Source organism: Neomonachus schauinslandi, chromosome 11 (genome assembly GCF_002201575.2).
Source record: "Neomonachus schauinslandi chromosome 11, ASM220157v2, whole genome shotgun sequence".
Lineage (NCBI taxonomy): Eukaryota > Metazoa > Chordata > Mammalia > Carnivora > Phocidae > Neomonachus > Neomonachus schauinslandi.
In genome coordinates this window covers 12,571,329-12,599,035 of record NC_058413.1, presented here as the reverse complement: position 1 = coordinate 12,599,035, position 27,707 = coordinate 12,571,329, and the positions used below count along the sequence as shown (strand labels likewise).

The window sequence follows — 27,707 nt, the reverse complement described above, 5'->3', positions numbered from 1 at the left end:
CCTAATCCTGGCGCCCCCTCCGTGCGAGAGCCACAGCCACACCGTTCCATTATCCCGCGATTCCGCTGCTAGCACGGAGCTCGCTCCACCGATGACGCCTCCATTAAGATCGCTTCAAATAAAGTTATCGCCATCGGAAAAACAAAAAAAGGCGGTGGGAGGGTGGGAGCTATTTAGTCGCCAAGCGGTTGGCCAATGCATGAAGGGGCTGAACCGAGAGGACGGAGGGGCCGACTGATGATTGGTTATACTAGAAGCCTGTCTGGGCCGTACCACACTTACTCGGAGGGGGTCTGGAGAATGAGTGAGGGCGGCTCCTCGCTTTTGAGTATTTCCAGCACCCACATATAACTATTTTTACCTCCGAGGATTTATTCTTGAATACTGCTGGAATTGAAAATAGGACGCAGGAAAACGAAAGACTCGCCGAGCCACTCCCCCATTTCTGACTCCTGCGCAGTACGCCAGTCCTCCTGTCCCAGTCCTCTGCGGAACCCGACGGCCGTGCGCGCGCGCGCTCGTTCTCTAGCGTGCGTACGGCGCTGTGCTCCCGCAGCCAATCAGGCCGCGAGGTCGCCGCGGTCGCCGGGTTCGCGCGCACGCCCTAGAGCGGAGTGGGGGTGGGGGCTATGGGTGAATGGGAGAGTGAGCGGGGGTGGGCGCGGCGTCGAGAGCCGCATGAATGAGAGAAACGTGCCCCGCGCGAGACGTCGCGCGCGCCCGGGACAGGGAGCCAATGGGGACGCTGGGAGGGCTCGAGACCCGGCGCTGAGGGCAACGGCCGCGCGCCGGCTCGAAGACGAGCGTCGCCGGGCGGGGGCGCGCGTAGCAGGGCGGGCGTGGAGCGTGCGGGGGCCGCGCGCGGCCTCTGAGAGGCCGGACGGCACTGCCGGGAGGCGGCGGCGACAACGACGGTGGCGGTGACGGGAACCGCGCCGGGGGTGAGTACCGGGGACACCGGCCCCTGCGGAACCGGAAGTGCCGGGCCAGTGAGGTGGGAGGGGAGAGTGACCTCTAGGGAAGGGGGACCAAGGAGGGGGGGAGGTGGTTTGAGGCCCCATTCCTACCCCCGGGCCGGGTCATCCAACTGCGGCGGGACCCGTGGGCCCCGGAAACGGACGACGAGTAGAGGCCGGGGATCCGCGGCCGCCGGGGCACTGAACGGGTTAGTGCCCGGCCGCCCGGTCCTGTCTCGGGACCTCCGCGTCTGGCGCCCGGCCGCCGCCCCTTCCACCCCCGGCCCTGCGCCCCCGGGCTCTGCCGTGTCCCGCAGCCTCAGTGGGCCCTACCGCCGCGGATTCCGTCTTCTCGGTCTCAGCCAGCTCTGCCCCAAATGGTGATTCTCCCTACCCCAGCTCCGGGGTGGGGACGGGGTGCTGTTCCCCTTTTACCTCCCCGCATTTCAGGTCCCTTGCCCCCTTCTGCTGATACTTATTTTGGCTCAAGCCTCATCCTGTTACCTGTTCTCTCCCATCCATCCGCTTCCTCCCTACCCCCACCAGCTGGGAGCTCCGTGCTTTTAGTACTTTGTACTTTTTGCCACTGGAGCTGGAATGCGTTTGCCAATATTTTACCTATAGGGATCTCTTTGTGGGACAGGGAGGTAGAAAGTGTTTTACCCACTTGGCCAAATGAAAACACGCTAATGAGAAGTAAGAAAGTGACTTAAAAGTTATGGAAAGAGGTGTAGGATCGTTTATGTGTTATACCCTATACCATTTTTTGCGTTGGATTTTTCCACTTCCTGGTTAATGCCATCTTGTCTAGGTCGATCTTATATCACATCGCTATCCTTTTATCCCAGTATCTCTTGTACTCTATCAAATCTCTTCAGAATGCTCAATATCACTCATTTTTAATAACCCACCTAATGGTTATAAGAATGTATTGCCATGTACTTGGCTACTTCTGTATGTAATAACACCCTTATTAAACTTTTGCTTGATTCCAACCAACATCTTGACATGTGGATTATTCATGATACCTTGATTACTGTGTATCCAGAATTACTATATTGCAGTGTTACACTATTTCAACAAATAACTTGTGTTATTGGTGGTACTGCTGATCTCCATTCACCCCTTTGAGGTACCTACCTGTATTAAATATACAGTATGATCTGTAGTTTGTTTACTATGTACATATTTCCATTCCATAGATTACTTTGTGCCTGAGTATGTCATACACATTCTTGTACACCTTTCTCATGCTGGTACAGATCCAGACTGCTGGTTGTGATGAACCACACTCACCCTGCAGTCTCATCCCTACTGCCCACAGCACATTCTTCTGCAAAGACTTGGTGCGTCTTTATTATACCCAATAAATTGTTCCGTTTTTGTCATCTCCCTTCTAATGTATATTCCGTAAACATTTCAAAGGTTGATCACTTTTGTTTCCCTGTATCGTACTCCCCAAATTGCATTGCCTTTTATGACCCTGCATTACTATGGCAGTATTAGCCCATGTGACTTTTCTCCCGTCAGAAAATATAATCTGAAATAATATATGGTGTCTAAATGATATTACTTACTCTAGATAAAATTGTAGTAATGTAGCTTTCCATCTTCTCTACTCTTTGAGGTTTTGAGGGGAAAGTTTGCCTTAATAGTACTGCCCACAGGGGCGCCTGGGTGGCTCAGTCGTTAAGCGTCTGCCTTCATCTCGGGTCATGATCCCAGGGTCCTGGGATCAAGCCCTACATCGGGCTCCCCGCTCTGCGGGAAGCCTGCTTCTCCCTCTCACACTCCCCCTACTTGTATTTCTCGCTCGCTCGCTCTCTCTGTCAAATAAATAAATAAAATCTTTAAAAAAAAAAAAATAGTACTGCCCACAAACCAAGAATTTGCTTCTTGTTCACAAAGTTACTTAGGCCTAAACTGAGAAGGTTGGGCTTTGATTCCTATAGAAACTGAGTGTTAAATAATCATAAAATCAGGGGCTAGAGGGGGGTTTATCTTTTTTAGGCCTTTAACAATTTCTTGTACTCTCTGAATGTTCACTCTATTCTAATATTGCTGTTTGGCCCTCTAATACTCTGTTATTTTAAGGAGAGCGACAGTGCATCTTGAAGGAAGGTGTCTTTGCCTTCCATGCCACAGGTAAGAGAGGAAGTGGTGAATTCCAGGGCACATTTGTATTTCACTGTCCGAATCTTCTGACGTATGAATTTCTGCCACCGGTATTGAGGGAAATACTGAACTGCTTGGGTCAAATAAACTTTTATTTTTAAATTCTAACAAGTAAAATTTTTGGTCTGCAGATTCCAAGATGCAGTCACTGGGCAAGTAGTGTAGTGGATGAGAAAGTGGTAGAAAGGCTTTGTGTTGGCAAAGGGGCATGTGAACTCTGGTTCTTAACCTGACTGCTCAGGTGATTAAGTAGAATGGCCTCAGGCATTCTCTAGCCTTCAATTTTATGGAGTGGGGTAAGGGACTGTGTCACCAGATAATGTGAGTTAAGTGCTTTGAGATCACAGATGAAAAGCATCCTATAAAATCCAAAGTGTTACTTGGCTACTACCGTCAACAGAAATAATTGTTACTCTTAATCATATGGGGAATGTGGGGCTCAGTTGACTTCTGATAGGCCAATGTAGGAATAAATTGTTGAATTTGGAAGAAAAGGACCAGCTTCTGTGGTTGACTCAGTTTCTCAGAGCAGCTCACCTTTTAGTTCAAGGACAGTCTCTCACCCAGGTCCTTTCATGGGTTATTCCAGAAGACCAAAAACTCAGTTTTTGCCTCTTCAGGGTTATAACTGAAAGCGTAGAGAGATAAGAGACAGAGACATACACGGAAGGGAAATGAGACATACTGTCCTATTTTGAGGTTACTTTTTTCTTTTTTCATTGTTGCAGTAAATACTCTCTTTGTCCAAAGAGAATCTCTTTTCTAGGACTGCCCTTCACTGCTGTGCCCTTGTTTGTTTTTAGATTTTGATATTCTTGACATTTGTAACTGCCCATTTGTGTCAGGTGAGATGCACCTCTCATAAGAGCTAATTCTTTGATGACCTCAGGCCAGGTGAAACCATGTTCTCTTTCCAGTATGAACAGCACTTAGTGAAGGATTCTGAATCCATTGTCCTCCCAATTCAGAATCCTTTCCCACATGCACATAAGTGAAGTGTATGCCATAAAAAGGCGCTTTTTAAACAGAGTAGCCTGTGGGGTGTCAGCCTTGATGTTCTTAAGAAATTCTCTGAAAGAATTTATCTGGTGAAGATATTTGTGGTTTTTTTTGTTTTGTTTCCCAGGTGAGGCACTGTAACCCAGTTGAATTCTGCATCTAGAAAGCCCAAGACTGAAGAAGATCAAAGACATTGACTAACCTGGAAACAGGGACCTCTTTGGAACTTTGCTTTCATCCACAGAACCGTTTTAGAACTATCATTGAGTGGAATTGATTTCTTCATCTTATTTTGTTAATTGGGAAGAACATGGATTCAGGGATTTTACATTTCCCTTTAGTTTTGTATGAACTCGATAGGAAACGGAGCCCTTAAAGGGCTTGGGAATAACAAGAAGAGATTGAAGACAGACAAGCTTGCTCGTGCTCTCTCTCTCTGTTTTCCCTCTCCCTTGGAAGAAAAGGATTTACAACTCAACCTTCTAACAGCTGCAGCCCAGCTTTAGCCATCAAGAGAAAATAAATAAAATTAAACCACCATTGCCAGACTACAAGACCTGAAGTCAAGGTGTGGGAGTGGTGGCATTGAGAAAACTGCCTAAAAGGGACAAGGACTGCAGTAAAAAAAGCTTCTCTTTAAAACTGGAAGGGGCCTCAGATTCCCTTTTGGATTAAAATAGAAACACAGGGCACACCTCTTTTAGGTGCAGCTCCCATCTGGTGGAGTGTGGTAGTCGTGGAGGTGCTAGAGTGTCTTCTCAGAAGCATTTTTCCTTGCCCGAAGTGGTCTCCCCTACCCTGATATTCTCCCCTGCTTGCCCTTTGAAGACTTGCCTCCATCCATGAGCTATTCCCTGACCTGTCTGACGGCCCATGTTCTCCACCTGCAACCATTTGCATGTGTACAGCCTACTGTTTGTCTCCAGTTTTTAAACTGTACAAGTTGTGTTTCTTAATCTCTCCCTCTTGTTCTGGGGAGTGGTTATTCATCATTTGGAATCACCTTTCCCCCTCCCATGTGTTTTCCTTCATTTGAGATCTTTTGACCTTTGGTTTTCTTTGGGAGGGGGAAGGGTGATAATTTTAAATTTCTGTTTCCCCGGTTTCCTTCTGTACTCTTTTTCTCCGTTGTTCCCCTCATCCCATTTTCTTGTCTGTTCTGCCGCTGTGTGGGCCTGGGCTATGCGGCAGGGCAGACCTCCCATCAGAGCTCCAACATGCCCGCAGAGTCTGGAAAGAGATTCAAGCCCAGCAAGTATGTTCCGGTCTCAGCAGCCGCCATCTTCTTAGTGGGAGCTACGACCCTCTTCTTTGCCTTTACGTGAGTTTTCTCCCAGTGGTGGTTTTTGGGGGGCTCCATGGGAGGTGAGGGGGTTGTTTGTCACGTGAGTTTTGCTAGTTACTTGCCATGTGCCTGGGTGTCTTAATGTCTGATAGAGGCAACAACACATCTCAGAGACATGGTAAGCACAGGGAGAAAAAGCCTATCCTGTCAGCCTTGTTAGAAATTTTACTCTGTTGAATCATCTCCCTTCCCCTGCCTCCCTTCCTTGGGCATCACAGATGTCTTTGTGTTTTCTTACCCAGCTCTCCATCATGAGATGATCGTGAACTAGGAAGGAAGTAGGAGGAAACTACCAGAGAGGCTTGAAGCAGCTTGAGCAATTGGTTCTGTGAGAGAAAGAACTAGACTAGAGGTTTTTCAAACAGTAATGGCTTTTCCCCAGGATGTCGAGCTGAGTGTACTGGAGAATTGCAGACTTGATTTAGGAAATAGACCAAGGAGACAGCTGGGCTTTTCCTGTTGCTCACATGGTTTTCTCTGCACATTAAGAGCCAAAGCCTGGACCAGTGAAGGCCACTGGGAAGGGGCAGGTTTTACTTAGGAAGAATCCTGGCAGGCTGCCTTCACATCCCTTTCTGCTGGAGGGATGGCAGTCATTCCTGCATTCCCTGGTCCTGTTAGGAATAGCGGTCGCCACCGAAGGTTTCCTGCTTAGGATATTCAGACTTTGTTCATCTGCCAGTCACTGGAGGAGACTGATTTATCTTTCCTCTTCCCACAGTATTTTAGCTGTTGACCACCTGGCCGGCCTCTTCGCTGTTACCTGTTTATGAATTAACGTGTAGAAGGCTTCTGAGCCTTAAACTGTTGAGTCACTGAGTTAGTGTTCTAGTTGTAGCTCTTGGAACAATCAGAGCATGCTAGATTTTTCTGGGGAGTTCACTTTGCCGTGATTTCAGGCTCAAACCTAATTGTGAGATGCTGTTTAGAGCAATGGGAGGTTGCTGGGAAGAGGAAGGAAATGGACTGAAGTGGTAGGGAATAAAAGCAGTTTGGACTCATTGAAGGATGAATGAAGCGGGAATTGCTGGGGAGGGGGCAGTTACTATTATGGGGAGAAACCTAAGAACTGATATTATCTGAGGAGGGGAGGAAACCCTCCCTTCCCCCCTAAATTGAGCTTCATATATCAAAAGGAATTCTAAAAGATTTGGATTGTTTGGCCTATAGAGTCAGCAAAGTAATGATGTTTTTCTGTTGAGTTTTTAAACAAGGAAAAAAAATGAATCTCTTATCTAAGGTATGAGCATCATCCTGCTTTTTACCCGTTCTTCTGGAGGGTAGAGGTCATGGATTCTTTGGCCCCCAGCTCTCCAGCCTGAGCATGCCTGTTGATTCCCTCAAGGATCTAAAGCAGCCTACTCTTCTCTGTACTCTTCTTTATCTGACTTTTTTCCATAATTTTTTTCTCTTGCTTAAATTCAGCGTGTTTAGTGTTCTGTCGTTCATGTATTGACTGTCAATAAGGAGATTTGAGTCTTCAGTTTTAGACTTGTTTTTGTTTCAGCTATTATGGCCAGCAAATAGAATCAGCATTTTTTAAAAAGATTTTTTAATGTTTAAGTAACCTCTATACCCAGTGTGGGGCTCGAACTCACAACCCTTAGATCAAGAGGCACATGATCTACCGACTGAGCCAGCCAGGCACCCCTAGAATCAATATTTTACTTTATTTTTTTAAAAGATTTTATTTATTTATTTGACAGAGACACAGCGAGAGAGGGAACACAAGCCGGGGGAGTGGCAGAGGGAGAAGCAGGCTTTCCGCTGAGCAGGGAGCCCGATACGGGGCACGATCCCAGGACCCTGGGATCATGACCTGAACCAAAGGCAGACGCTTAATGACTGAGCCAGCCAGGCACCCCTAGAATCAGTATTTTTATTTTATTTTATTTTTTTAAAGATTTTATTAGAGAAGGAGAGAGAGAGAGCATGAGAGGGAGGAGGGTCAGAGGGAGAAGCAGACGCCCTGCTGAGTAGGGAGCCTGATGTGGGACTCGATCCAGGGACTCCAGGATCATGACCTGAGCCGAAGGCAGTCGCGTAACCAACTGAGCCACCCAGGCACCCTAGAATCAGTATTTTAACCAAGGGATGGTTATATGAGATCTTTGTATCCTTGTAGCCGTTGTGGTGCTGTGTCAGGGGCTATGTTATAAGACCAGGTTGACACCCTTAGGCCTGCTTGATTGAGGAGGGTCTGTTTTCCTTCAAAAGGCAAGGCCTTGGGGCTTCTGGGTGGCTCAGTCGATAAGCATCTGCCTTCGGCTCAGGTCATGATCCCAGGGTCCTGGGATGGAGCCCCGCACAGGGCTCCCTGCTCAGCGGGAGGCCTGCTTCTCCCTCTCCCACTACCCCCTGCTTGTGTTCCCTCTCTCTCTCTCTGTCAAATAAATAAATAAAATCTTAAAAAAAAAAAAAAAAGGCAAGGCCTTTGGGAAGCTAGGAAATTCAGGGGCCTGAGTGGTCTCTCTTTCAACCCATCTGTTCTTGAGATAGAGCAAGCAGAATCCTCATTCTTATTTTGTTAATCTGAAGCCACTGAAGTGCTTGGCTGGTTATACCAGTTTCGCCACAAAGAGTTGTCCTGACATAGGCATTTTCTCGACTGATAGTTGAAGCTATTTAACCTACTTTCTCATTCCCTAGTGCCAGAGAAATAGGGGCCCTCCTTATTCCATGGTCTCTCAGCCCCAGGAGAAAGAATTTTGGAGGACGGTAATGGACTTTGGAATTACTGCCTCTAATCCAAAGTTAGAAGAGACTTAAGTCATAGCTAGAGTTTCCCCTGGCATTTTCCTCTGGGCTCTTTTCTTCCTCGAGTCTCCCCTACCCACTTCATGGAGACAAACACCCTATTTATTTTTTATCACCTATCTCTTGGTACTTGTGAAGTTCTCATCTCTTCCTTTACATCTGACCGTAGCAGTTCCTCTATAAGCATATATCTGGGCTGAGCTGCCTGCGTTGTCAAAAACTGTTCCCCCCACTGATCCCTTTTTGAAGTTCAATTCTTTGGAGGAATCCCCCTCCCCTGGTTTAAAACTATATGCAACCTAAAAAACAATTTCTGGTATTAAATAGATAAGAGGAAGGCTTTCTTTGTTTTGTTTGTTTGGTTTGGTTTTTTTAATTTTTAAAAAATTTTTTTAGATTTTTATTAATTTATTTGTCAGAGAGAGGGAGAGAGCAAAAGCAGGGGGAGCAGCAGGCAGAGGGGGAAAGCAGGCTCCCTGCTGAGCAAGGAGTGTGCTGCGGAACTCCATCCCAGGATGCTGGGATCGTGACCTGAGCCAAAGGCAGACGCTTAACCAACTGAGCCACCCAGGTGTCCCTTAAGATTTTATTTTTAAGTAATCTCTACTCCCAACGTGGGGCTCGAACTTAAGACCCCGAGATCTCTTGAGTTGCTTGCTCTACCGACTGAGCCAGCCAAGTGCCCCAGAGGAAGACTGTCTTTGAACCAACTCCTGTTTGGGGCCCTGAATCTGTACCTATTCTGTCATCCTCCTGTTGTCTTCACCAGGCTATAACTGTCTGTTCTTACATCAGTCTAAGTCCCAAGTGGGAATGACTTCAGGACCTAGAGGACTGGGAGTAGGAGGGAGAGTCCCTTTCAGTTGGCAGACATAATTAGTGGAGGCATGTAGGTTTCAACTCATTAGGAACAATTTTCCCTTGGTGTTTCTCTGGCAGGTAGAGAAAGCTGTGAGCAGAAATTATCAGCTGGGTTTGGTCGCCAAAAGGTGATCTGCCCTGGAGAAGCTTGAATAGAGCAGTTGAGGCCTTCCCTCCAGAACCCTGATCCCTCCCATTCACTGAATTTGTCCCGTACCAAAAGTAAGTGGGAGAGTTATTGGGGATTCTGTTTTAATTATTTTCCTCTGTTGGGGAAGGAGAGTGTCTGCTAAAGTAACCCTCCTCCTCCCAATTAGATCCTAGACCCTGTGTTTAAGATAATGGGCCTGGATCCTCATCTGTCTTAGTTTAATCCCCTTTTGTGATTGGCAAGGGTAGGGGGCAGTGCTAAGTAAGAGGAATCAGCACTGTTGGGGGGTCAGGAAGCTAATTTTGGTAAAGTCTGTTAACCTTTGTGAATCTGTTCTTTGTAAAGTGAGGAGGTTGACCGAGAGTAGTTTATTTAAGCACAGTGCCCCTTTTTCCAGTGAGATCTTATGTGGAACCCCAGTGTGTCAAACACAAGAGGAGGGCTGCTCTGGGTCAAGTGAGGCTGGTGTGTGGAGGCCCAGCCCACTTGGTGTCTCCTCTTTGCCTCCCTGGGGACCCCTGAGTCTTTTTTAGAGCTCCTGGCAATGCCATTTGAAATAAATCACTGAACTGCCTCCCTAAAATCTCCTTGAGCTCTGAGTTAAGTCAGCCAGTGTCTCATTGTCGAGTTCTAAAGTTGGTAGGGAGGGCGTAGTGGTAAAATCTCTGCTGCAAGCTGTCCTTTGTGGGAAGGATACATGTCAGGGTTGTCCAGAAATCCAGGATGGTCTTTTCCAGTGTCCCATCCGTGAGAGTGCTTTCTTCTTTTCAGTTTCTGCCTCTGGCCCCTCCCAACCTTTTACCCAGAGTTGGGTAACTTTAGTGCCTCTCCCTCTGGTCCTTTTTTTCTTGACTGCAGAGGTGCTAGCACCTGATTTGAGTGGGAGCAGCCTCGTGATTTAGGGCATTAATTGAGCAGTGGATGTTCCTTTTACTTCCCACGTTGTTTTTTCATCCAGGAATAAGTGCCCAAGTCCTACATCTTGCACTCAGCTGCTTGAAAGTGTGCGTAAGACACGACATATCAGGTATCTTAGGAGAAACTTCCCCACCTAAGAAAGGAAAAATTGTTTTCCCATGGCATCTTGAGGATCCCCAGGGGCAGGAAGTGGGCTATTCATTCCAGCCTTGCCTCATCAACAGGGAACACTAGCCGTAGAGTCAAACTATGTGCTAGGCATGGGCGGAAAGCTTAGACCTATTCTTTAGGAGCTTAGCGCCTCTGTTTTAAGTGTTCTTGAATTTCTAGTACCTCACATAGGGGAAGTGGAATTAGGGATGAAGGTGGAGCTGGAATGATAATTGATGATGATGGTGATACTTAATAATGGGGGGCGTGTCCTCCAGGGAATGCTCAGTAGTAAGCTAGCTGGTTTAAAAAGAATTCCAGGATCTTTTCAGATATTGTCTCCTTCGTTCTAACATCTGTATTATGTAGCTGAAGTAATGAGATTGGGGAGTTTTCTGTAGATTACCTAAGGCTACATAGCAAAGCATCGATTGAGACGGGATTAAGATCCAAAGCTTCTTGACTCCTACTTTTTCTTACCAGCAACTTAACCATTTTTTTATGGTAGGAAGTGTTAGGGCTAGGAAACAGATTTTTCGGGAGTGTGGGTATTTTTTTTTTTTTTAAAGATTTTATTTATTTATTTGAGAGAGAGAGAATGAGAGAGAGCACATGAGAGGGGGGAGGGTCAGAGGGAGAAGCAGACTCCCTGCCGAGCAGGGAGCCTGATGCGGGACTCGATCCAGGGACTCCAGGATCATGACCTGAGCCGAAGGCAGTCGCGTAACCAACTGAGCCACCCAGGCGCCCAGGAGTATGGGTATTTTTTAAGTTTATTTTTTTTTTAAAGATTTTAATTATTTGACAGAGACACAGCAGGAGCAGGAACACAAGCAGGAGGAGTGGGAGAGGGAGAAGCAGGCTTCCCGCTGAGCAGGGAGCCCTGTGCGGGGCTCGATCCCAGGACCCTGGGACCATGACCTGAGCCGAAGGCAGATGCTTAACGACTGAGCCACCCATGCGCCCTGGTTTATTTATTTATTTATTTTAAAAGGATTGTATTGGGGCGCCTGGGTGGCTCAGTTGGTTGGGCGACTGCCTTCGGCTCAGGTCATGATCCTGGAGTCCCGCATCGGGCTCCCTGCTCAGCGGGGAGTCTGCCTCTGACCCTCCCCCATCTCATGCTCTCTCTCTCTCTCATTCTCTCTCAAATAAATAAATAAATAAAGTCTTTTTTAAAAAAATAAATAAAAAGATTGTATTTATTTGACAGAGTGTTAGCGAGAGCAGGAACACAAGCAGGGGGAGTGGGTGAGGGAGAAGCAGGCTTCCCGCCGAGCAAGGAGCCCAATGTGGGGCTCGATCCCAGGACCCTGGGATCATGACCTGAGCCGAAGGCAGACGCTTAATGACTGAGCCACCCAGGCACCCCAGTTTTATTTTTTTTTTTAAGTCATCTCCATGCCCAACATGGGGCTTGAACTCACAGCCCTGAGATCAAGAGTCGTGTGCTTTTCCGACTGCACCAACCAGGTGCCCCAGGAGTGTGGGTATTGAAACCCACTCTCTCTGAAAACAGAAGTGCGGGATGGGTGGGCAGAAGAACCTGTTCTTCCTGGGTTGGTATAGGTCTGGGAGTCTCATCAGTGAGTCAGCCAGCCTTCTGGGCTCCAACCACTCCCTCTGCTTTGGAACTCTGGGATTATTGCCGGAGGCTGAGGACCAGCCCTGACGGCTCCTCCTCAGGCCAGGCCTCGTCTTCTTTCTTCAGAGGCCACAGATCCTGACAGGCCACTTGGAGTGGTCGCCTAGGAATTTGGCAAAGTACTGTAGCAACAGCAAGCCCCTTCTCGAGCCAAGTAGAATATGGGATGTGGCAGGAACGGGCTCTGCTTCACGCCTCTCCTTGGTGGGGTGTTCCATCAGCTGGAGTGTGAAGGTTGGAAGCAGTAGGTCCTTGATTTCAATCAAGGGCAGATGCTGCCTGGGAAGTGGAGTTATTTGCATCATTTCTAGATGCTGCTACTGTGGGGGTAGGCTTTATTTTGGCAACAGATACTGAAACTGGATTGTAGGATTACACGATTCAGCTGGGATGAGTCGGTATCAGGAATGTTACAGGAATGGGGCGCCTGGCTGGCTCAGTCGTGGAACATGCAACTCTTGATCTCAGGGTCGCGCATTTGAGCCCCACGTTGGGTGTAGAGATTACTTCAAAATCTTTGGAGGGGGGGAAAGAGTGCAGGGGTAACATTCATTATCCAGGGATGGGTGGGTGGCAGCATACCCAAGAAGTTGGGCGATTTTCTTCATTTGGAAATGCAAAAACTGAAGAAAAAAATGGGGTCAGAAAGACTGCCATTTGGGCCTGCAAGGGGCTGACATCTCATTCTCTCACCTTAGCTCCCCTCAGGGATCGAGGAACCTTTAGTCTGTCAGAAGCTCAAGAGGCCACTGTAACTATAGTCGTCAGTTCTAGGAATGAGACTTTTAAATCATGGGCACCTCGGTGTTCTAAGGATTTAATTTCTTTTTCCCTTCTAATTATCTTCCCAGGCTGTAGGAGTCAAGTGAGTCACCCTTTCTCCTCTTCCCCTGGCGGAAATCGAAGAGACAGCTAAGTGCTAGGGAGGGGCTCTGACCTGGATGACTGGTTTTCAGTTTCTGTCCCTCCCTCCTAAGGAGCCTAGGAGGTCAGCCTTTGGGTGGGGCTGTGTAAGGACTCTTCTTGTATTCTACCCCAAACCCTGCCGGAGTTTGGGGACCTCCTTTCTAAACCAGAGAACCCCCCCCCCCCCAGAGGAAGAGGCTTCTGTGGGAGACGTGGCTAGAGGAAAACGAGAGCTGTAACTGAGGGTCTGTTTTCCCTTGAAATCAGTGCCTGCACCTCGCTTCATTATTTTGGTTCCCAATTACGTACTCACCTACCCAGATAAGCAAAGAGTTAACTGATATTTACTATCTAGAAAGCCTACCACACAATAAATATTTACTTGATTTTTTTTTTAATGAATGGTGAATTTGAATAAATAGATGGAGGTAGTAAAGGCTTGTGAGATGCTTTGCGACAATCAATTTTGTCTCTTATTATTAGTTTATATCTGATTAAGGAGCTCAATTGCTGTGAATTGTCTTGAATCACTTTTCAGGGCTGTGCTTTTGTTTTGATGGAGACAGATCTCTCTCAACAGAATCCAGGACTACAGCGGATTCATTCTCCAGACTCATTTGCTGTCTTGTTCTCTTGGCCCCTTCTTCCTTTCGATGAACTCTTCCTTTACTTCTGGCTGGTCTAGATAAAGGGGACAAGGTCAGATGCTGTCCTCATTCTGGAGATTAAGTTCTCAGCCACAAAGCAGATTAGGGTATTTAGCCACTCTCTTGTAAGGGGAAGTTCTTTGGGAACTGAGATAGGAGAGAGAGGGCATTTGATAGTACTGACAAAGTAACCAGCACTCAGATGTTCTTCGGAAACTTCCAGCTCCCAGGAAATCAGGAAGGAAGAGTTCTTATTACAGCATTCCTACTTAGACTCATATCCTGAGAGAAACTGAGTTTAATCCTGGACTAGGGCACCCCCCCTCTATTTTTTTGTGGGGGGGGGGACAAAGAAAAGTTACCTAAAGCATATCTCTTGATTTGGACCCTGTGGAATATTGGATATGTTTGGCCAGTTTCTTTTTCCTATAGGATTTACGGCTGATTTGGTCTGCTCCCTCCTTTTTTTCTGTCCCCTACTCTTCTACTTGATTTATAGACCTCAAGGGGTCTAGTTCTAGATCTTGATAGCCATACTTCTCTGTGTGGTCCTGTCTCCCTTGAGAACTAGCTTTTAGTTGAATAGATCTCTCAGGACTATCTGATGCAGTGAAGAAATTTCAGGCAGTTAAGAGGGGTTGGAAGCTAGCTGGGAAGAGGCAAGGGGAGCCAGAGAGGCAGGTGGTATCCCATGCTTTGCGCCACTGTGCAGGTCAGTGGGGCATGGCTGAGATCCAGCAGCCTCAGCCTGCGCAAGAGAAGGGAATGTAGCTGGCGTCAGTTACATACTCAGTCCCTACCTAGCTCTTGTGCCTGGTTAAAAGGAGATAAGGATAGATTCTAAAATGTGAAAAGGTCCACAGGGGAAGAAGGAATCTGAAGAACACAGACCTTTAGTACAAGGGGTTATGGTAGGAGAGATTCTGAGTCTTGTACCTTGATCTAAAAGGAGCATTTCTGTGGGGAAACTAGACCCACTTGTTGTGAAGGATGAAGATAATTTGAGACAGCAGAGGTGAAACACACACGATTTATAGGTATGGGGGCTGAACCTTTCCGATTTTTATATGGTTGGTGTCCCAAGCGCTAGGGGCAGCCCCTCATTTTCTTTATTATCTGTGCAGCTGTCCAGGACTAAGCCTCTATGTGTCACCTGCAGTGCCCATCTACAATGCGGTGGTTTTTCTCTTTGTGCTGGCCAACTTCAGCATGGCCACCTTCATGGACCCAGGGATTTTCCCTCGAGGTAAGATCTCCTTCTCCTCTCTTGGAAACTCCTCAACTACCTTTGAAAAATAATGGGTTATGGACATACGCATTTGGTCCTGGGCCTTAGGACTCTGAGGGTTTTGGGATACTTCAATAGTCTAATGATGAAAAGTGGGCCAGAGTCTTCCAGAATAGGTGTCATAACTTCTGTTCATTCACATTGGGTCAACTTTTTGATTTTCAGTTACTCATTCAGCAGGGATTCATTTTGAGCATATGGGTCAGGCGTTATCCCTAGGAACAATAATAATCTAGGATGAATTAGACAGTTATAACAGGGTGGCGTGAACTGTAGTGAAGGCATGAACAAGATTCTTTGAGGCCATAGAAAAGGGTGCACTTATATCTACCCCAGTAAATTGGGGAAATGCTGCGAGGAGGAGGCAGGAAAAACTTTCGGTGGAGGATGGCAGGGAAGCACATTCTGGGTCCAGGAAGCAGCATGTGCCACAAATGCCGAACTCCGTGGGGCAGAAGATAAAGCACATGGTGGGGCCAGAAGGGGTAGTAGGAGGTAAATGAGAGCCAAATTGTCAAAGACTATGTGCTAAATTAAATAGATTATATTTCTTCCTTTGGACAGTAGGAGGTCTTTAATTGGAGGAATCATGGGATCAGATTTCCTTTTACAAAAATTCTTGAAAGAATGTACAGTTACCTTTTGGGAGGCTATTGCCATAATGTAAACCAGATGAGAACTTGAATTCAAGGCTGGATTCAGGGATTTTTCCCAGTAGACTCAACAGATTTCTTCATGACCATTTGCTTATTGGGGGAGAGTGAGAGAGCGAAGGAATTGTCTGGGGTATTCCCAAGGCTCCTAACTTGGGAGATAAGTTGGATGCTGATTTTTATAAAGCAAGATAGGCGTTACAGGAATGTTGAACATGTTTGGAGGGAAGATAGCCTCTTAGACATGTTGAACTCGAGATAGTATGGTCATTCAGATATAGTTGCCCAGTGGCCAACTGAGTAGTCAGATTCAGAGACGTTGGTCTCAGAGGCTTCAGCCATGTGGTGTTTGAAGCAACAGGAGTAAGATTGTCTAGAGAAAGTAGAACGAGATTAGGAAAGAATCAAGTTCAGATCTGACCAGCATTGGCATTTTAATAATGAGCAGAGGAGAAGGAGGAGCCTTTGGAGAGGGATTGGGCAAGAAAAGTTAGTAGGCGAAGAAACTGGACAAAGTGGTAACTAAGGAAGGTTCATGAAGTTCATGATGGTTGGCAGTATCAGAAATTAGATCCAATAGTATGAAAACTCAAAATTGCCCATTGTTTTGGTAAATAAGGACTTTATGATCTTAACGGGAATAGTTCTAATAGTGTGTTTAGGTATGTATTTGGGAAAAATACAGTTAAATTAGCAAAACTGTGATGGTTTGGAAGGCAGTGAATGGGCAATGAGGAAGCAGAGCCCGTGAGTATTCAGATTACTCTTTCAAGAAGTTAAGCAGAGAAGGCAGAAGATGCAATGTCTTAGAGAGAGAGGGTTTTGTTTTTTCTTTTTTAGTGATAGAGAAGATTAAAGCACTCTGGTAGCCTGAGGAGATAGAAGTGGAGAGGAGAGAGAAGCTGGAACTGGGAAAGGGGGGATAATAGAATTACCTTCTAGAGGGAGGACGTGCTTTCCCGTGCATTTTGGAAAGGTTAAGCCTACAGAAGAAGCAGGCTGTTCTGGCAGAGGAGGTGAGAGTCAGGAACTGTCATTAGAGGTAGAGAGAAGTTGATAAGAGTTGTTGCTGATAACCTGTATTTCTCTCACCTGTGAAGTTAACTTGTAAGGGTGAGGTATAAATCGGGAAGACAACTTTGGAGAGAATGAGGTTTTCCTGAGATCATTGTGCTCACAAAGCCTGTATCACTGTGCTTTATTTGTGACTTCTGTCTCAAAGATTAGTTGAACCTAAGGAACTTGGAGTCCCTAGCACTAAGGAGGGCTGTTTTTTTTTTTTTTTTAAAGATTTTATTTATTTATTTGACAGAGAGGGAAAGAGAGCACAAGCAAGGGTGGGCAGCAGGCAGAAAGAGGGAAAAGCAGACTCCTCACTGAGCAAGGAGCCCGATGCGGGGCTCGATCCCAGGACCCTGAGATCGTGACCTGAGCCAAAGGCAGACGCTTAACCGACTGAGCCACCGAGATGCCCCAAGGAGGGCTATTTTAGAATGAGCCTTTATTGTTCATATATTAAATATTTATTGATCTGTATGAAAGGTATTATCCTGGTCATTTGGGGTCCTTGCTTTCAAATAGATCAGTCTGTAAAGAAAGATAGGGAAGATGTTTCTGTGAATAAATATCCTGTACTGTGCTAAGTTATAAGAGTAACCTAAGAACCACATAATACTTTAAGAAGAGAAAGTGCTCACTTCTGGTGTGGAAAGATCAGAAATTTCAAAATAAGTAGCATTTTAGTTTTTTTCCTTTAAAAGAAAACTTTCAAGTAAAGATTTTTTTTTTTTATTTTTTAAGATTTTATTTATTTGACAGAGACACAGAGAGAGAGGGAACACAAGCAGGGGGAGTGGGAGAGGGAGAAGCAGGCTTCCCGCTGACCAGGGAGCCCAACGCGGGGCTCGATCCCAGGACCCTGGGATCATAACCTGAGCCGAAGGCAGACGCTTAACGACTGAGCCACCCAGGCACCCCTAAGTAAAGATTTTAATAAGTAGTAAATATTTCTTATGTAGAAAGCATAAAAAAGACAAATACCACCTGTAATTTCACAGCCAAAGGTAACAACTATGGGGGCGCCTGGGTGGCTCAATTTGTTGAGCCAACTGATTCTTGGTTTGGCTCAGGTCATGATCTCAGGGTCCTGGGATTGAGCCCCCCCATCTCCCTCTCCCCCTGCCCTCCCCCCCCCCGCTTGTGCTTGCTCGCTCTCAAATAAATAAATAAAATTAAAGATAACCACTATTCCTATTTCCTTTCAGTGGTTTGAAGATTTAGATATATAACATTTACATATACCACTTACCTATAGCAAATGTACGTGCGGTTTTTTTTTTTTTTTTTTTAAGATCTATTTTAGAGTGCGCACATGCAGGGGAGGAGGGGCAGAGGGAGAGAGAATCTCAAGCAGACCCCTGCTGAGCAAGGAGCCCTACACAAGGCTTGATCTCACGGTCTCACGACTTGAGATCATGACCTGAGCCGAAATCAAGAGTTGATGCTTAACTGAGCCACCCAGGCGCCCCCACGTGTGTGTATTTTTGTTTTCTATTTTCAAAATGCGAGCCTTTTGTTTGTACAATTCTTTACCTTGCATTTTTTTTCACCTATTTATATTTTAAAGCATTTCCCCAGTCAGTGAAAGTTGGAAACTTAATTTTTTTTTTTTTTTTTTTTTAAAGATTTTATTTATTTATTTGACAGAGAGAGACACAGCGAGAGAGGGAACGCAAGCAGGGGGAGTGGGAGAGGGAGAAGCAGGCTCCCAGCTGGGCAGGGAGCCCGATGCGGGGCTCGATCCCAGGACCCTGGGATCATGACCTGAGCCGAAGGCAGACGCGTAACGACTGAGCCACCCAGGCGCCCCGGAAACTTAATTTTTAATCCCTACTACTTCATTTATTTAAATTTTCCTTCCCATGTGTATTTTTTCTAGATTAATAATAAAAAATAAAAATTGTACACTGTAGATGAGAAGGCAAATAGTGCCCTTTAAGTTTTGAAGTAGGATCATGAGTTTCTCATAATTGAAATTTAAAGGGCATTCAGGTAAGGAGAATGGCTTGAGCCCGCAAATAATACTGAAATGTATAGGGAATTAATAGAGTTGGGGAAGATCTTTTGGGGAAGGGGTTTGTGCATGGAAAAAAAGGGTTGCTGTTAGTTCCTCTCTTGGATTGCTATAGTTTTCATGTACTTGTATTGTAACATTGTATTGTTATGCAAACTCATTACATATGTGGTTTGATATGTAAATTATTTTTTTATTTTTTTAAAGATTTTATTTATTTATTTGAGACAGAGAGAATGAGAGACAGAGAGCATGAGAGGGAGGAGGGTCAGAGGGAGAAGCAGACTCCCTGCTGAGCAGGGAGCCCGATGTGGGACTCGATCCCGGGACTCCAGGATCATGACCTGAGCCGAAGGCAGTCGCTTAACCAACTGAGCCACCCAGGCGCCCCTGTAAATTATTTTTTTACAAATATATTCATAGTATGTAAACCAAGTGTCAGTATACCCATATCAAAGCTACCTCTGAGTCATATTCTCTTGAACCTCATTTGCGGTGTGTTCCAGTAGTGTCGTATACAAGGCTGATCTCACAGTATGAGTTAGTAGTTCCTGTTCTCTCTTCCCCAGTAGACTGAATTCCTCGAAGGCAGAGGCCATATTTTAAATACCACTGCATCCCTTATGCCTAGTACAGTTCTGGCATGGTTGGTTTTTAATTGATTTTTTCCTCTTCAGCTGAGGAGGATGAAGACAAGGAAGATGACTTCCGAGCTCCCCTTTACAAAACAGTGGAGATTAAGGGCATCCAGGTGCGCATGAAGTGGTGTGCCACCTGCCGTTTCTACCGTCCTCCTCGATGTTCCCACTGCAGTGTCTGTGACAATTGTGTGGAGGTAAGAACCCTGACGGGGGTAGGCCTACGTGCCTAATCTAAGTTCTCTTCTTCCTACTTATTGAATAAGAATTGAATCGTCTGCGTTCTGGGTCTTGGGTGCAATATAGCCCTGGCTCACTATCTGGGCTGTATTCTAGCTCTGTCAAAAAGTGTTATCAGTTAGATGAATGGGTAAAAAAGTGGTATATATACACAATGGAATGTTATTCAGCCATAAAAAGGAAGGAAATCTTGCCATTTGCAACGACCTGGATGGAGCTAGAAAGTATAATGCTAAGTGAAATAAGTCAGTCAAGAGAAACATAGATACCGTATGATTTCATTCATATGTGGAATTTAAGAAACAAAACAAATGAGCAAAGGGAAGAAAAGAGAGACACAAACCAAGAAACAGATTCTTAACTATAGAGAACAAACTGATAGTGAGTGACCAGAGGGGAGGAGGGTAGGGGGGTGGGTGAACTAGGTGATGGGGATTAAAGGGTACACTTCTCCTGATGAGCACTGCATAGTATATAGAATTGTTGAATCACTGTATTGTATACCTGAAACTATAACACTGTATGTTAAATATCCTGGAATTAAAATTTAAAACTTAATTTAAAAATTTTATCTTGGTTTTAGATTATATAACAGCTATAAATAGCACTTATTCTTATGTGTATATATGTATATATACATTTTAATGTCTATAATTTAGATGAAATTGGAAATGAAAAAAAAAAAGTATTATCAGTGATGTATGCATGAGAGGTAGAGCATAAATATTCTTCTGTTATAGGAGGGACCCCAAGTGGGAATAGGCTTTCCCAACTCCATAGCCTTCCTGACTCTTCTTTATGGTTATTTGTCCTGGCTTTGTGTTATCTCTTGCATCCACTACATCATGCTGTCTGTTGCATTCAGATCTTACAGCTATATTTCTCTTCCTGCTTATCCTTCTGCATCACCTGTCTTTTATTTTTAACCTTTTTTGCCCAGTTTTGTTTTTTTTTTAAAGATTTTATTTATTTGACAGACAGAGACGCAGCGAGAGAGGGAACACAAGCAGGGGGAGTGGGAGAGGGAGAAGCAGGCTTCCCGCGGAGCAGGGAGCCCGATGTAGGGCTCGATCCCAGGACACTGGGATCATGACCTGAGCCGAAGGCAGACGCTTAATGACTGAGTCACCCAGTCACCCCTCCCCCAATCAATTTTTACTTCACTCTAAGCAGTTGTCTGCCAGATTTTCCTTCCAGGCCTCTCTTTCTCATGAATCTTGATATTTTTGCAAAGCCTCTGATATTCATCCCTTTCAGAGTTCCTTGGTCACATTAGATAAACTCTGAGAGGGACTTGGCCTTTGATTAGCCTCTGGAAGGTCTTCCTTACTGATTGATAGAGCAAGATGAAGTGGCTGAGCTTATTGTTAATTTGGCAACTAAATAGTGAACACGATGGCCTGTTACTGAAAGCAGCGCTTCAGTTCTGACATTTGGTCCCTTTCTTGACAGAAGTGATCTAGGGCTGTGGTCCAAGGATGCTTCTCAGTGTTTCTCTTTTTACCCCTAGGAGTTTGACCATCACTGCCCCTGGGTGAACAACTGTATCGGTCGCCGGAACTACCGCTATTTCTTCCTTTTCCTCCTCTCCCTGACAGCACACATCATGGGTGTGTTTGGCTTTGGCCTCCTCTATGTCCTCTACCACATGGAGGAACTCTCAGGGGTCCGCACGGCTGTCACGTATCCTTCTGTGGGTTGTGGGCTCGGGAGCAGGGAGGAGGAAAGTCGAGCACTGTGGTAGCGAGGGTCAAAGGGAAGGTGGTTCTTTTAGGGGCCGGCGATGGTGAGATCATGCTGCTCTGTTCTCCTTGATTCTTTGGCTTTAGAATGGCAGTGATGTGTGTGGCTGGCTTATTCTTCATCCCCGTAGCTGGCCTCACGGGATTTCATGTGGTGCTGGTGGCTAGGGGACGCACAACCAATGAACAGGTACGGGGAGAAGTGATGGGAGACCCCCTGTAGAGCTGGGCGTGAGAATCTTCGCCCTCTAATGAGTTGTGGAGTGCTTCCACAGATGGATGCCCAGTGAATATTTGTTATGATGAAGTGTCCGTGCTCCTCATGAAAGCACGAGAACAGAACCATTTCTTTCTTTTTTTTCTTTTTAAGATTTGACTTACTTATTTGACAGCGAGAGAGAGAGAGAGGAGAGAGGCAGGCAGAGGGAGAGTGATAAGCAGGCTCTCCACTGAGCAGGGAGCCCGACACAGGGCTCAGTCCCAGGACTATGACCTGAGCCAAAGGCAGACACTTAACTGACAGAGCCACCCAGGCACCCCAGAACCATTTATTAGTTAACAGACATTTGCAGAATGCTCACTGTATACTGGACAATTTGAGCTCCGAGCTTACAGAAACAATAGTAGACTTAGGCCAGCCCTCAGGAAGCTCATAGTGCAGCTTAAAGGGAAACGCTTATACTCATGCTTATAATAAAGCTGACCTTAACCTGCTTCCTTTTATGTATATTATCTTAGTTTTCAATATTGAGTGAGCTCTGTGTATCCCCATTTCACATAAGAACACTGATGTGTGGGGTCAGATAGCTACTATGAGGTAGCCTTAGGATTCAAACTGAAGGCCCTGACTCTGGAGCTCCCATTCTTAACCATTATGACTATAAGTTTCTTGATGGTAGGGTTGTGTTTTACTCATTTTTCTATCTCCCAAATAGTGGGTGCACAGTAATTGGTTAACGATTTGTGTTTTGGCCTTTGGAGGTCAAGGTCCATTGTCTGACTGATATGGCCCGTTTTTCCTTCTTCTAGGTTACGGGTAAATTCCGAGGAGGTGTGAACCCCTTCACCAATGGCTGCTGTAACAATGTCAGCCGTGTGCTCTGCAGTTCCCCAGCACCCAGGTACACCTACCCCTTTGGTCTAGTGTTCACTCTTGGTCAAAACGCTTGTCTTTGGGCTTGTTCTCGGGGAGGGTTGGGTGGGAGACTGCTGTTCAGGGAGGGTTCTCTTAGACTGGGAAGTGCCTGCAAGGGGGAGCTGTGGCATCCTTTAGTGGACCCCCTGAATTCAGTTGTTATTCTTCAGGTATTATGGCTACTCTCCTTTGAGAGTTGAGGGTGAGATTCCCTCCAGAGTGGCTTGAACTAGGTATCTGCCCAGAAGCCTAGTCTTGGTGCAGTTCTTCATGGAATCTAAGAAATCAGTTCAATGCTGAGCTTTTCGCTGTCTTGGTCAGACTGTTCTTGTATTTGTAAAAATGTTTTATACAAGATAGGCAACCACTAGATATTTTAGAATGAATGAATGAAAGTCCTCTCATTTTTTGACACTCAGGTATTTGGGGAGACCAAAGAAAGAGAAGACGATTGTCATCAGACCTCCCTTCCTTCGACCAGAAGTGTCAGATGGGCAGATAACTGTGAAGATCATGGACAATGGCATCCAGGGAGAGCTGAGGAGAAGCAAGGTGAGGAATTTAGGGAAGTAAAGTAGGTAACTTGGGGACTTTCATGGCAAAGAGATGGAAACTTGCTCTCAGTTGACATTGCCCTTACAGGATTTCTCAATTTCGATTAACTTGTGTTAAAAATTACTTAAGTATGGGGGTGCCTGGCTGTCTGAGTTGTTAGAGCATGTGACTCTTGACCTTGGGGTCACAAGCTGGAGCCCCATGTTGAGTGCAGAGTTACTTAAAAAGAAAAAAAAATGTTTTTAATTACTTAAGTTACATATCTTCTTTCTTCCATTAGATTATAAGTCCACTGACATTTCCATGTTTTCATAGGACTTAATGTAGCAGCTTCAGATGGTAGGAGCTCAACAGATAGTTGGTGGACATGAACACATAAGTGACAGAATTAAACTCTTGCTGAAACCCTTGTTTTTCTTTATCCATTGTCATGCCCAAAATGGCTCTCATCCCTTGTCTTCTAGTCCCAGTTTAGAAATATATAATTGCGCCCCAGCACCCCTCTAATACCAGTTTAATATTTTGAGTTGTCCTTATACCCAGTTCTCCAAATCTGATTTTCCCTCATTTATCCAGTCTAAGGGAAGCTTGGAGATCACAGAGAGCCAGTCTGCAGATGCTGAACCCCCACCTCCTCCTAAGCCGGACCTGAGCCGTTACACGGGGCTACGAACACACCTCAGCCTGGCTACTAATGAGGGTAAGAGCAGTGGCAGGAGCGAGAAGGTTACTGTGTGCTGTGGAGACGACAGGCAGGCAAGGCCTGGGAGGTGATACTCGCAACAGGTGGGCCTTGAGCCACTTTGGACAGCTAGGAGAGGAGAAAGGGGATTCCATGTAGCTAGTGGCAGTGAATCGGGCTTTTGTGGGGCGGCAACGGTCAGCATCCGGATAGACCAGAGAACATCCTAGACAGGTTTGTGCATTCTCTCACTCTGCGTTCTGGGCCAGTATGCGTCTCTCGTCTTGACTGCAGCTAAATCATGTTCCTGGGACTTTTCTGTTGCTGGTATATCCATTCCTACCTTGTTCTCCCTCTGTAATTTAAGGAACTCTGGCCAAGAGAACGGCTTGTAAAGTGGTGTCTCCCTGGGCCTTTTCTCCTGCAGATAGCAGCCTCCTGGGCAAGGACAGCCCTCCCACACCTACCATGTACAAGTACCGGCCGGGCTACAGTAGCAGCAGTACGTCAGCCGCCATGCCTCATTCCTCCAGCGCCAAGGTACTGAGTACTCTGGAAGGAGGAGGGTTGTGATGTATGTCAGCTGTTCTGGGAAAAAGAATAGTGGGGGAGGGAAGGAAGAGAGGCAAAGGGAAGGGAAGAAACGAGACATTTTACTGATTGTTGGCATTAATGGGATTGAATCTCCTTGACAGTGTGTCCTTCATCAGAGAGGGGGCAATGTAGCATACTAGGTAAAAGCACTGATTGTAGCATCGTAGCTGAGTTCAAAACCCATCATGGGCAAGTTACTGAACCTCTTTAAGCCTCATCTTTTGCATCTTCAAATGAGATATTATTTGTTCCAACTCGCTGGTTTGCTTTAGGTGTGGAACAAGAGAATGCGTGTAAAAAGTTCTAAGCATATTGGCGGGACATGACTGCTTAGGCTCTGGGGCCTAGCATCTGTCCCAGGAGGAGGAGCACTAAGAGCATGCTGTCGTTTCTCCCTCAGTTGAGTCGTGGGGACAGCTTGAAGGAGCCGACCTCAGCTGCAGAGAGCAGCCGCCATCCCAGCTACCGCTCGGAGCCCAGCTTGGAGCCAGAGAGCTTCCGTTCTCCCACCTTTGGCAAAAGCTTTCACTTCGAGCCACTATCCAGCGGCTCACGCTCCTCCAGCCTCAAGTCAGCCCAGGGCACTGGCTTCGAGCTGGGCCAGTTGCAGTCCATTCGTTCAGAGGGCACAACCTCCACCTCCTATAAGAGCCTGGCCAACCAGACACGCAACGGAAGCCTGTCTTATGACAGCTTGCTCACTCCTTCGGACAGCCCTGATTTTGAGTCCGTGCAGGCAGGGCCTGAGCCAGACCCACCTTTAGGCTACACCTCTCCCTTCCTGTCAGCCCGGCTGGCCCAGCAGCGGGAAGCCGAGAGGCACCCACGTTTGGTGCCAACCGGCCCAACTCACCGAGAGCCCTCCCCGGTCCGGTACGACAATCTGTCGCGCCATATTGTGGCCTCCCTCCAGGAACGAGAGAAGCTGCTACGCCAGTCACCCCCGCTCCCAGGCCGCGAGGAAGAACCAGGCTTGGGGGACTCAGGCATTCAGTCAACACCGGGCTCAGGCCATGCCCCTCGTACTAGTTCCTCCTCAGATGATTCAAAGAGATCACCCTTGGTCAAGACTCCACTGGGACGCCCAGCTGCCCCCCGTTTTGGCAAGCCAGATGGGCTAAGGGGCCGGGGACTAGGGTCCCCTGAACCAGGCCCAGCTGCCCCATACCTGGGCCGATCTGTGTCTTACAGCAGCCAAAAAGCCGGTGTCACCCCAGCTGGTGTCTCTGAGGCAGAGGAAGTAGCCTTGCAGCCGTTATTGACACCCAAGTAAGTATAAGTCCATCCTGACCGTCTGTGGACTTAAAATTAGTGTAGGGTCCTACAGAAGGTATCATGACTTCACTTGTGTGCGGGTGCACTCAGAGGGGCCTGCTTGTAGATCGCTCGTTTCACTCACTCTCTCGCTGCTGATTAATACTTTTTTCTTAATCCTGTCTTCCCCAAATGAATGTATTTGCCTGAGAGTAAGTAAGTAAGGTAGCTGCTGTTGGAGAGAAGGAATAAAGAGAGGAGATAGGGCACCAGGTTTGTTTTAAGCAGGGCAATAAAACAGGTGGGAATGTTTGGGTAAGAAAGTATGTACATAGAAAAGTATGTCAGTTTGTTCTCGTAACTTCTAAAACGGTCTCCCTTTTCTGTGTTTTGTGTCCCACTTCCTGACACCTACCTCTTTTTCTCTTCCTAGAGATGAAGTACAGCTCAAGACCGCCTACAGCAAATCCAATGGGCAGCCCAAGAGTATAGGCTCTGCCTCCCCTGGCCCAGGCCAGCCGCCTCTCAGCAGCCCCACAAGGGGCGGAGTCAAGAAGGTGTCAGGGGTGGGTGGTACCACCTATGAGATTTCCGTGTGAGCCTTTGGCACCTCCCTTCCCCCCACGCCTCTGCGCCTACACCAAAGGGCCCCAGGTGGCCACCTTCCTTTCCTCGAGGGGTTCCCCTCCCCTGCATGGACATTTTTTTAAACCACCGATTCCAAGAGGATGAGGAGCGTTTTATAAAATGCAGTGGGGATGGGGAGTCGGAGAGTTGGGGCCCTGAGACTGGGGTAGCAACCCCCTTCACCTTTTAAGACCTTCCCTTCTTTAACCCCTGGACCAGACTCAGTGGACATTTGTGCAATTGCTCGCCCTGGAGGGAACCAGATCATTTTTAAACCAGAAATAATTTTTTTTATTATTGTTACGGATTCTATTTTTTTCCTCTCTGCGTTACCAGGTGTGTGTGTACATATATATATATCTATCTATATATATATATATATATTATAAATATCAAAGAAATTATATATCTATCCTGGGATGGGAAAATGAGGGAGGGATATGTAGGAGGAGGGCTATCTTACTCTTCCGTTCCTCAGACCAGCAGGAAAGACGCGGGGACATCCATCGAAGTCTTCCTTTTCCCAGTGGTTCCCTCTCTTTTGTCCCAGTTACCAACTAAGGAAACCGCACCCCCCTGCTGTTGGTGCGTAGTGATCAGGAAAGAAACCACGGGAGAGGCGAGTCTGGGGTCTTGGTCAGAGGAAGGAAGGATTTGGAGAGGAGAGTTAGTTTTCTAGGTTCATTGGCACTTAGTTTCCCCAGGAAAGGGGTCACGGCCCCATGACTTTGGTGGTGGTGGGGAGATCAGGAAAAGAGCTTGACTGAGCTCCAGAAACAATATTGGATAATGCCCCCCCTTCTTGGGGGAGAGGGATTAGTGTGGGCTTCTTTAGTCCCCTCAGAGCCTTCCCCCAACTCACACGGTTAACATTATTTTTAAATCCAAGGCCGGGAGAGATGAATCCAAAAGCAATATTTTTCATCACATGCCAAAAACGGGATAGAGAGAAGGAGTGGCAGGCCTAGGCCCCTCCGATTGTCCCTTGGGGGTTACCCCTCAGCCCACCTCAGTATGGTGCTGGGTAGTGGGGGTACCTGGGTTCTAACCTCTAAAAAGGGGAGACCCCAGCCTCTAGACAGAGGCCCTCTTATTTTTTATTCTGATTAGCCATTTTAAACCAACAAGGAATAAAAAGAAATCCTGATCTAACCAGCTCCCCCTGACTTGTGTTATTTTGTCTGGTTAAGGCAGGGTGAATGATCTCTGGTGGGAAGTCACAAAGAAAACCTCATAAGCTTCTCTGGTCCTGGCCCACCCTTAGGCAGCACTGTAGTGGGAATAACCACTTAAAACAACAGGTCCTGTTTTTATTTTGGTGATTTAATTCAAAAATTCCTAGGAGGAACCCTCTGTGACCACCTAAGCTCCTTGTTGTTTTAAGGCTTAGAGAACTGCCACAGTTCTTTAATACAGAATTTTGTCTCTGGAAAGTAAAAATCTTTGGATGTAGCCAGAGGTGAGACAGTGGATGATTGAGGGATGAAAGCCTGTTAGAGGCTGTTTGCCTGGATATGGCTGGCACTTCAGTATGATCGCTCACGGTGTCTCTTCTGTTTGTCCAAAGCAAAAAGGCTATGCCCTAATTTTAAATAGGCCGCCTCAGACACTAAATCTCCGGAAACTGGCCAGAACCCATTATTTTCGCTGTCCATGACTTAGGTGTATACACTCTTGCTCTGAAATCCTAGATTAAAACTGTAGCTCAATGAATGG

At 46.5% G+C, this 27,707-nt stretch overlaps 1 protein-coding gene across 3 annotated transcripts; it reads left to right on the top strand.

Annotated features, from left to right (window-relative positions):
• The first annotated feature begins 622 nt into the window (after positions 1–622).
• ZDHHC5 (zinc finger DHHC-type palmitoyltransferase 5) lies at positions 623–27,148 on the top strand. Of its 3 annotated transcripts, XM_021685442.2 has the most exons (12): positions 623–941; positions 4,258–5,451; positions 14,635–14,756; positions 19,202–19,359; positions 20,913–21,085; positions 21,232–21,334; positions 22,174–22,265; positions 22,699–22,831; positions 23,411–23,534; positions 23,944–24,056; positions 24,511–25,379; positions 25,798–27,148. In XM_021685442.2, the coding sequence occupies exons 2-12, from the start codon at positions 5,348–5,350 to the stop codon at positions 25,961–25,963; spliced, it is 2,157 nt and encodes a 718-aa protein (XP_021541117.1). In that variant the 5' UTR covers positions 623–941; positions 4,258–5,347; the 3' UTR covers positions 25,964–27,148. The 3 variants fall into 3 exon arrangements, with proteins under 3 accessions (XP_021541117.1, XP_021541119.1, XP_021541118.1); XM_021685443.2 differs by lacking the exon at positions 623–941 and having other exon boundaries at positions 5,391–5,451; positions 14,670–14,756; XM_021685444.2 differs by lacking the exons at positions 20,913–21,085; positions 21,232–21,334.
• Positions 27,149–27,707: the final 559 nt, after the last annotated feature.